The sequence below is a fragment of the Colletotrichum siamense genome (genome assembly GCF_013390195.1).
Source record: "Colletotrichum siamense strain Cg363 chromosome Unknown KSG_Cg363_contig05, whole genome shotgun sequence".
NCBI lineage: Eukaryota > Fungi > Ascomycota > Sordariomycetes > Glomerellales > Glomerellaceae > Colletotrichum > Colletotrichum siamense.
Genome location: NW_023501018.1, coordinates 363,746 through 374,335, shown reverse-complemented (window position 1 = coordinate 374,335; position 10,590 = coordinate 363,746). Strand labels below are relative to the sequence as shown.

The 10,590-nt window shown below is 52.1% G+C and overlaps 2 protein-coding genes across 2 annotated transcripts; one reads left to right on the top strand and one right to left on the bottom strand.

Annotated features, from left to right (window-relative positions):
• Positions 1 to 5,004: 5,004 nt before the first annotated feature.
• CGCS363_v007754 (uncharacterized protein) lies at positions 5,005 to 8,816 on the top strand (the record flags this gene model as incomplete). Its single annotated transcript, XM_036639603.1, has 3 exons — positions 5,005 to 5,141; positions 5,216 to 5,430; positions 8,392 to 8,816. 3 exons carry the CDS (start codon positions 5,005 to 5,007, stop codon positions 8,814 to 8,816), a joined length of 777 nt encoding a protein of 258 aa, XP_036494833.1.
• Positions 8,817 to 9,117: 301 nt separating this feature from the next.
• On the bottom strand, positions 9,118 to 9,487 carry CGCS363_v007753 (DNA repair protein SWI5-like protein; the record flags this gene model as incomplete). Its single annotated transcript, XM_036639602.1, has 2 exons — positions 9,118 to 9,289; positions 9,384 to 9,487. The coding sequence occupies 2 exons, from the start codon at positions 9,485 to 9,487 to the stop codon at positions 9,118 to 9,120; spliced, it is 276 nt and encodes a 91-aa protein (XP_036494826.1).
• Positions 9,488 to 10,590: the final 1,103 nt, after the last annotated feature.

The following is a 10,590-nucleotide window of genomic DNA, read 5'->3' as shown; positions in this document are numbered from 1 at the left end:
AGCGGTCGCACATGTCAGATCTCAGTAAGCTGCTCGAACACATCGACAGCTGAGGACGACATCTTCGAACATTGTGCGCCATTGTCTTCTCTACGAGGCATGTAGTTCATCTTGGATGAACTTGACGACGGCAGGGTACCATCAAGCATAGTTCGTTTAAAGTTCCCGCCGTATCCGCATCGCCCGAAGACCACCAGTCTGTGCGCCCTGAGATCATTAATAGCTGAATACTAGAGCCCTAATATCGCATCCGATTAGTGTGTTGTGGGCGGCGGATGGCTGGTGGCGCCAACGTCCGGTGCGCATTCCCGCTCCCGCGAAGTCTGTCCGGCGGGTAGCCAGCCCGTTCATTGTCGTTGCAGCCGAAGAAGCCGATTGAGATCTCACACCCGAGGAATAGCTCGACAATAGTCGCAGCCACTTCGGAGGAATTGCGATGGAATATAGGTGTGCATGAAAGCAGTATAGGTCAATCAATACCACCTACCTCTGGGAGCAGGCTCTTCGCATCTATTACGTCTATTGGCGATGAGCGACCAACCGCTTGGCCACCTTGATGTGTTCATGGTGAACTTCAATAACACCTCGGTCAGTGACCTTGCTCGGACTTGGGCTTCCTCTCTCGGAAGCGATGTTCACCAACATGTGGTGTGGTTTGCGCGGCCCGCATGAGGGAGCCTTCAAGGGTTTTTCTCTCTTGGCATGACATGTCCTTTTGTCTTCATTTCTCGTCTGCTGTTCTCTCGGTGCTGCAGAATTCAGGGCTGCGAATCCTCCTCGTCTGTCCTTCCCCATCGGGCCACCGGCGATGCAGGTGACGAAGGTGTGAAGAACTTCGGTTCAAGATCACTGGCTTGTGTCTTCATCCCCCCGATCTGCTGGCCCTAATTGTGGCTTTAATGACACCCAAGCCTGCCGGTGCAACCCCCAACACGCTGTTCCTGGTGGGCTTGACAGGGAACATTCGGACAAAGACACCCTTCTGAGAGAACGGCCCATCCCATCATTGGCGGCCGACCGCGGGTCAACGGGACGATGCGCTAACGCTGCGGGCATCCTGGTCGTCTGCCGACTGCTCCAGATGAGTTTCTGCAGTCGCATAGGAAATTGATCTCTGTTGTTTACCTGAAGATATGACCAGACTGCAGTGGGCTCGCTCCAAAAGTTCGCGAAGGAATACGAGGAGAAAATTTTGATATTAGCCGGGATGTTCTTAGGTGTGTCGCGTACGGTCAAGGTCCAGCAGCACTTACAGCTTTCACATATTCGTGGGGGAGAGATGGAGATGTGTTCAGAGTCTTCGGCTGCTCCAAGCTTGATAAAACGCACAGTAGACATGTTTCTCCGCGAACCTTCATATATGCTGCATAAGTCTGCAAGAGCATCCACATCTCATTGCAGCCGACAGGCTGGGTCGATGAGATGAAAAACAGTCAGCGCATTGTATGGGCCAGAGCCCCTCTCAGCATTACCAAAGTCCCTTAAAGTCCACATCTTACCATCACGCTGTGAAATCCTTGCATCTTGGTCCATTGAGTGTCTCGCTGTCCGTGCCCGGTGTCATATCTGGTTCTTGAGTAACATTTCGATCTGGACCAGCAGCATTCCTGTGATGTGGTTATTCCCGGCGCAAGACCAACCGTTCGTGCGCCCATCCGATATGATCTCAGCATGCTTCCCCAGACTAGCACAGGACCAGGGTCGTAGGAATGAACATCGATAACCACTGGCGTCGAGCAATGTGACCTCGCGCACCTCGCCACTGATGAGAAGAGTCTCTATCGAGTTCCCCTCAAACAATGTGTCATTGTCGCCGTCATCATTCCCTCGGCACCTAACGAGAGACCCGAAGTCCCATGTGTCTCACCTCAAACCATAGCCCCGGCGCCATCTCACCCAACATACCGAACAACTCCGGCCCGTGATCCTCAACAGCGGCCGCGCATCGAGGAATGGCGCCAACCCACCGTCCAGGGTCTCTCGCCAGCGGATCCGAGAGCCGTCCGGCCCACTGAAAAGCGGAAATTAGTGCGATACTGAGCCACTGGAGTGGAAGCTATCGAAGCATTCTTGTTCTTGTTTTGCTGCAGCGAACGGGCACGGCGTCATGACACCTGCGTCCATCCCTCTCCATGTCCATGGGCCCCCTCCCTCGTACAGCATGCACACCACCACGTTGGTACCAACACACGTGTGTGTCTGTTGGTCCCTGGTGACCCAGCCGTGCCGCTCAGATGGAGAGGCAATATAAACAGACTCGCCCGTCTTGGGCCGAAGTCTATTAGATGATCGCTCTCTCGCACGCACCAGCCGCTCACGTCAACGGTCGGGGTTCCTTGGGACAGGTTTAAGTTGAGCTGCCATCGCATCTAGGTAAGGAAGATTCCACTTGTCTCAATTCGCGGCTCCGAGCTGCCAATCGGCCCCGGGACCTGTGTTGTACCGTTGTCGCATCGTGAACCAGTCAATAGCTCTCTTGCCTCTGCATTCTAGGAGCTGCTGCCAGGATAGATGATGCCGGTTAGCCATACTTTTATCATCCAGAGCTGACCATTGCCTAGGGTCGTCACAATGAAGTTCTTCTCCCTCCTCGCTACCGTCGCCGCCGCGGGCGCCGCCCTCGTCTCGGCCCAGGGCACCATCGACTCCAACTCAGAGTCCTTCCCCGAAGACCTCAATGGCTCCAACTTCACCTACCCCTGGCCCGTGAAGCTCTACAAGTTCACCTCTCAGCTCCAGGAGCTCGAGATGGCCTTCATGGACATCGAGCCCAAGTGCGAGCCCAACGGCAAGACCGCCATCCTCTTCCACGGCAAGAACTTCTGCGGCCCGACATGGGAGACCACCATCCGCGTCCTCGCCCAGAAGGGCTACCGCGTCATCGCACCGGACCAGATCGGCTTCTGCAAGTCCTCCAAACCTGAGCGCTACCAGTTCTCCCTTCAGCAGTTCGCGACCAACACCCATGGTCTGCTCGAGACACTCGGCATCGAAAACGTCACCGTCATCGGTCACTCCATGGGCGCTATGCTCACCACCCGTTACGGACTGATGTACCCCGACCAAGTCAACGAGATGGTCCTCGTCAACCCCGTTGGTCTCGAGGACTACAAGGCTCTCGGCGTCCCCTACGTTCCTATCGACGACAACTACGCCACGGAGGCCGCCAGCTCCTACGAGTCCATCAAGGGATACGAGCAGGCCACCTACTACGTCGGCGAGTGGAAGGACGAGTACGACGTCTGGGTCAGGATGCTCGTCAACATCTACAAGGGATCCGAGGCCAAGACCTACGCTCTCAACCAGGCGCAGATCGTCGACCTCGTCTTGACGCAGCCGGTCAGCTGGGAGTTCTCCCTCGTCAAGCCGCGCACCCTGCTCATCATCGGCGAGAAGGACAACACCGCCATCGGCAAGCAGTGGTCTCCTCCTGATGTCGCTGCCAAGCTTGGCCACTTTGACGTCCTCGGCCCTCAGGTTGCTGCTCAGATCCCCAACTCTACCCTGCACACTTTCCCTGAGCTTGGACATGCGCCCCAGATCTCGCATCCTGAGGAGTTCCACGACGTTTTGGTTGACTGGCTCTCTACATAAAGCGAGGCTTCGCAGTCAGCAGCCTCTTCCAAGGCGTGTATAACTTATAATAGACGTACATATCAATTGAAACTTCATATGACCACAATGCTCTTCAGGCATACTTCCGCGGTGCTCCTTTGCCACCTAAGAATCCCGCGCCGGCTCAGCCCACGGCCGGAGGACGGCCCCACACCGGCCCGAATAACAGTTTCGGCCCAGTCACGGAATCGGTTCGGTGGATGAAACTCATCCACATCTATCGTTCTTGGAGCAGGTCTCGCTTCTTCACTCATAACGCTCCGGCGTCAGGGAGCCTCAAACACTTCGCCTCATCACTGCGCCATAAGTACATACCCACCCCAATGCCTCCATAGTTTTATTTGTGTGGTTCAAGCTTTGGGGTTCTCTAGCGATTCCATAGCGGGCTGTGAACGTGAGCAATGCAAGTAGTGGATGCCAACTAGTATCAGGGGGCCGTCAAAGATTTGTGATCATACCACGGTTCAAGGTTTTCTCTCGAGGTCATACTGTTAAGCAAGGAGCTACTGCCAGCAGGAAGATTTCTTGAAACAGTCGAGTTGGGGGATGAATTGTGGGCAGATGCGTACATGGCTTATTTGTTGATAAGCTTCGGCTTCACGGCTAGATCTCGATACTCGCACACTTCATGAGTTCATTTCGGGGTCGGTTCTGCCTTTCATCCTCCGGACGAGTTGCTTAATGAGTACTGGTGTATAAATCACTCGATGGCAACACAGTCGCCTGTTGAGTACCTGGTGTCTTGCTGTGGACAGGCATTGGGTCGACGCACCTTACATGAAGACGTAGGCACTTCATACGCTTGTCGATTTCCATCCTTAGAACCAAACTGGATGTGGCATCGTGAGAATGGATAGCGGGCTGCGGCTTGCCGAGGGTCGTCAATGACCAACCGAATCGACGCCAAGATGCATCGATTGATAACCCAATCAAAACCTGCCACACAGGTCAAGTCTCTGACAGAAGGGTCCCGGTTCGCTCGCCCTGATTTTGTTCAGTCAATGAAAGGCGTTCGCTTTGCCCAGCTTGCAATTGAGATGTATTGTCTACCCCAGCCACACTGCTCACAGCAAGGGGCCCCATTCGCTACAGCATGCTTACATGCATACAGACCTCACTCGGAGTTTGGCGGCAGCCAATACGGCGAACCTGATGATCAGTCATTAGACACCCACCGTCAGTACGTACATGTCCATGTCGGATTCTGGTTGCGCCCAATCATGTCGCTTCTTTAGCTTGCCAGCAGATGCCTCTGGGAAGAATATAAAATCAGGCTGGGGCCACAATCATGAGCTCTCGACTTGTTCCGGAGGATGGGAAATCCTCTTCGTCCTGAAGACTACAAGTACCGAATACACATCACGGGGGCACCCATTCTCGGCTTTCACCATGCCGCCTCGAAGAAGCATCCGCGACGAGGATTGGGAACGTCTCAGGCCGATCATCCGAAAGCTTTATCTTGAAGAGGATCGGAGTCTGAAAGATGTTCTCCTCATTCTGGGTACCTTCCACAGCTTTTATCCAAGGTGAGCATGAGCTCCTCTTTGACAACATATACATCTGCCGCAAAGTCATTGATGTGTCTAATGCATCGTGGTAGCAAATCACAGTTGGAGTGGAAGTTGAAACAGTGGCATCTCACCAAGAACATGGGCGCCATGGATTGGAAGTATGTTGGCAACGAGATCCATCGGCGAAAGTGTAGAGGCAAAGAAAGCAAGGTCTACCTCTCAGGTATACCTTTGCGCATGAAGGCCATCGAGAGGGGGGTTTCAAGATATTGCTACGAGACTGCCATGGAGAAGGCTATGGACTGTAAGCACATCCACTTTCGCAGTCATAACATGAAGCTGACTACCTAGGACAGATGTGCGTCAACCGCCTGTGCCGGAAGATCAGCCCCTCCTTGTGTGTACACCAGCGCCTCAACAGACTACTTGGCCATGCAGATTGGATAACATCCCGTGGCTTCTTTCTAGACGACAGATTGAGGGTAATGATCTATAAACCGCCCTCTCATTTATTTGCAAGAGGTACTAATAAATATTCCTGCAGGTCTCGCACTCAAAGTGCCAAGTAACACGATAATCTCCTATCATTCGTCTGAGTCTCCATCTGAAGGAGCAATGGAGTCCATCTTGTTTCCAAGGTTCGCTCTACAGAGCTATACGACCCTGCTAGAGAATACCTTTAGAACACTTCGGTCCATTATGCCCGAGGAGAATGAAGGCGCCCATGCTGTCAGGGCCCAAGGTCTGTTACAGAAAAGCAGATCCAACACTATCAATGCGGAAGTTCTAGTTTGTCTGGTATTTTTCCTGTCAAACGACTTTTTTAGCTACACACACAACAATGACCAACGAGAACGATATAGCGCAGCTATGCACTTGCTGCTACGCTTGTTGCGAGAAAGCGGAACGAATGTGATGGCAAGAGGTCAATACTCGAGTCTACCGCCGAGCCTCCAGTCATCGCTAGATGGCCTGTTCAGAGAAGCCATCAAAAGATCCGATCTAGAGGCTGTTGAACTTCTGCTTCAGGCAGGTGTTGATGTCAATACCTCTTTCTCTGATTCACCAAGTTCGCGTGGTACTGCACTGCAGCATGCCGCAGGTTTGAATCAGCCTGAGTTACTCCAAATACTCATTGATCACGGGGCGGATACTGAAAAGATCGACATCAAAACACTGACTAATGCTTGGGTACGGCGAAAAGCAGCCAAGGGTTCATCGGAGGAAACAATGAAGATTTTGCTGTCGATTTATCGTTTTCGTCCGGAAGACGAGAGACAAGCCACTCAACTACTCTTTGGAATGAGTTACACGGCCCGCACTCCAGTGATCGAGGCAGTGATCGAATTCTTCCGGTCGAGCTTCATCAACAGCAGCTCAGCCGCCAAAGCCCAGCTCCTCATCACAGCAATTAGAACCAACAGCCGCTTCGTCAATGACTTGGTAGTCGAGCTCGGTCAGTATGTCAACTCGTGCGGCTTCTACCCAGAAACTCCAATGACGGCGGCTGCATACGAAGGCGACATACAGCTGTGCAATAAGCTGTTATATCTAGGTGCTACTCTTGAACCTAGTCATAAAGCACCTACACCCCTACAATGGGCAGCCTCGTTTGCAGATGTCAGTATCGTTGAACATTTATTAAATTGGGGCGCTGATGTCAACTACTGCCACCCATACCCAACATTGCTGCGCGTTGGCGTTGAAGACGTCTCCTCGATGCGCTTTTCACACTGGGAATTTAGCAATGAGGCTCTGGAAGATTACCAAATGCCAAAGAAGTCGCTTGGCAGTCTCGGTAGAACAGCACTTCATGCAGCACTGCTTGGAGGCAATGCCGCAACCGCGCTGTGTCTCTTAAATACAGGGGCTACACTTATTGGCGGCGAGCTAGTAATGGCCGTTTGGAGTGGTCAATTTGAGATCATTGAAAGTCTATGTGAGCGAGGAGCCTCTTATCAAGACGAATGCACAATTTTTGGCATTGATACAATCCTTGAGGCTGCGATACTTTCGGGAAACATTAAGTTGGTGTATCAAATCGTCGCAGCAGACGAACGATTGATCACAGGTCAAGCTCTCTGTGCTTCCATCTTCTTAGCGATAGCAACTGGTGACTTTACAGCTCTACGGCATCTCTTGACCTTTAGGTCACAGCTGCTGTCGTCTCAAGATACCTGGATGGGAACAGCAATGTCTCTTGCAGTGCATTTGAGATGCATGGAAATCTCCGAAGAGATACTCAGATCCGGCCTTCGACCTGAAACGTCCTGGCATCTCGACGTATTCCACAAGGCTTGTTTCTACAATGATTTGAAGAGATCAGAACGGTCTTCTTCAGAGGGTACTTTAATCCGCGGCTACTTGTGTTGGAAAAGATCGTTACATACTCACGCCCGGGATCAACAGCCAAGTCCTCGTCGACCCATGATCGAAGTTGCTGTTTCTTTGGGCTGTTCAGACTACTTGAAGCTGCTGTTGTATCACGGTTATCAACCAGGACCTACAAGCTCTCTTGGTGTTATTTGCCATTACCGTATGGACATCGATAACCTCAAACTTCTGCATAGTCTCGGAATCAAGATGACAGAAAACGTACTTATCCATTACATTTCTCATCGCTACAATAGAGAGATCATTCAATGGCTTCTCTCCATTGGGGTAAATATCAATGAGAAATCAGAGCATCTGAGTGATCTGCAACTCAAAGTTGCAGCCTATTGGGATCCTTTGACACCGTTACAAAGAGCGGCATGGAATGGAGATGCCAGATTGATCCAGGACTTCATCGAACACGGCGCAGACGTTAATGAATCTTGTCTTACTGATGGTTCCACTGCACTCCAAGCGGCCGCGCGGCAAGGATTCTTTGGCATAGTTCAGAGACTACTTGAGCTGGGGGCTGATCCTAATGCACCGGGAGCTGAGTCTTCTTACGGCCGGACGGCTATCGAAACAGCGGCAGAAAACGGCAGGCTGGATATCGTCCAATTACTACTCAATTCCGGGGCCGAAACGAGCGGTTGCGGTCGCCGACAGTTCGTCAGGTCTGTTGCCTTGGCAGAAAGAACAGGGCACCATGCAATCGCGAGGCTTTTGAAGTCTCATGCAGGATGGACCGAAGCCGATGAGAATCTCCTAGGTCAGAGGGGTTTGATTCCTGCTCATCCCATTGAGAAAGCATATGCGCCTGCTTACGTGCGGCGGTATTATGGTGATGAACCTGATGGAGGGGGCCCAACTGGGGTGTTGACCTCAAAAGAAGACCAGCCTCTCGCCGAATTCGAGCCAAACCCAGAAGAATGCCAATCTTCTGACGGACTGAGGTCAAACTCGGAAGGACATGCGTCAATTTCTGAAGAGGTTTTGCAGGCACTGGCGGAAGAGAGCCTCTCCAGAGACGTGGACACGTCAGAGACCTGGCTAGCATTGGATGACACTGGTTGCAGGGTAAAAGAGCTCACTGAGGAGCTCGATGAACCCTCAGAGACATTACTGTCGACATTGGACCCGATTCCCAATCTGCCGGATGCTTATGAGGCACTTTCGGAAGAGGTTGGTGTGGAATTCCTCCCCTCATCCATGTCGTATCAGATCAGAGAGGAACTGGAGGGCGGTGGCTGTCTTGAAGAGTCGGGAGACGACCTCTGGGCCGAGGAGTACAGCAGATTCATCACAGAGTTGGTCTAATTCTGTTTTTTTCAACGTTTTTCTTTGTTTCAAGTGGGGCATGAGGGATTTCATACGCGTCTATGCAAGGTCTGATATTGTTGTCAAAGTAACATGTGCTACCTTTAAATTGGAAATAAAACATCATGAAAAAATCATTCAACATCAACAATACAATATCCTGCGATCATTACATCCAAAATCTCTTTTAAAAATGCATGAAAATCAACTGATAGCATTTTAAATCGTCCAATCGACATATCGCTGCTCTATTACCGCATCTCGAAATCCCGTCCACCCCCGTAAGGCCATCACCAACCCATCAATCCTTCGGCCCAACGCCAAACTCCCCCGTCTCATACAAGCTCCCCACAGTCGCCCCGCGGTTTTCAGCGACTAGGCCCATCAACTGCTGTCCTACGTCCTTGATCTCGTTGTACTCCCGCAGCAGCTTGACGTGCCGCGCTACCACGGCCGAAGCCTCCTCGAACTCCCTGCTCGCGCGACGTCAGTTTACCGCAACTGACACGTACTCTCCAGAGTATCCGGAAACGAAGAAGTGCGAATGGAAGACTAGGTGAGACTTACTTGTCCTTCTTAGCCGCAGCATCTCCTGCTTCTTGCTCTTGAGAAGGGGCTGCGTCGCCAGCTTGACGCGTACCCTCATCTCCCCTTCCGGAGTCCGTGGCCATAGTCTTTGAGTCTTTTAAATGAATTCCCTCAACTCGATTTTCGTCACCGGTTTTCCTTGGTGTCTGTGGCGTAGACGAAGCCATCTCATCACCTCTTGCGCAGCGTCGCGGGGTCGATGATATGGGAATCGCAGGCACGGCCCCACCTTGAACCTTGCCTCCGTTGAAAGACGCACCCGCTCGCGACCAAACGGCAGGCGCCCAGTCCCCCAATTGCTTCAAAGGAAAACACCTATCAGAGCCTGCAGCAAGCCCGAAAACACATCACCCAGATTCAAAAAGCAAGCCTCACAAAGGCAAATATCGAATCATCAAAAGTAAACAATTATCAAGCCGCAAAAGGCAAAAACAATGGACGAACAGGGAATCGAACCCTGGACCACTCACATGCTAAGCGAGTATTATACCACTAAACCATTCGCCCGTCGTTGAGAGATTTGCTCATCTAATCGTCTATGTAGCCTACGCGCTGTAGGTCCTGCCTCTCCAGCGTGCACACCGTGAACCAGCAACACGCGCCGAGTGACATATTCCTCCTGGAGACTTTCACATGAATCTCCATCATCTCGCAGCTGGTCAAGCGCAGTAGACCCGATGTTCTAGCCTAGCCTGGAATTCTACGACATTGAAGACGGTCGTCGCTTCACATCAGCAGCACCCCAAACTCCAAGCCCACCCTCCAGGTACGCAATCCCACCGCCATCTACCGACAAAGCGCACGCATCCCAGCAGACGCCGTCTTAGGGCGCGGGTAGGGCACACCATCACACGCGTCTCCTCGCGATGGCCGACACGTCTCGTCGTTGGCGGCGGGGCACGGTAAACACGAAGCGGACGTCATCGCCCGCTCATGGGCCATCATTCACTCGCCTGGCTCTTTCACAATGATTGTAACAGATCAATTACTTCTATGCAAGCACAAGACGCCTCGCCAGGTTGTTTCCTCCCAAATTCCGTGGTATACTACTCTCTTTCTTTTGATCATGATCTCTTTCCCGTCCATTCCTCAATCGCCTCATCTGGACTACAGCTTGTTCCGTGGGAAAATACACATGGAAGGACGTGAAGATCCCACACGCACCACACACCTTACTCAAAGGACA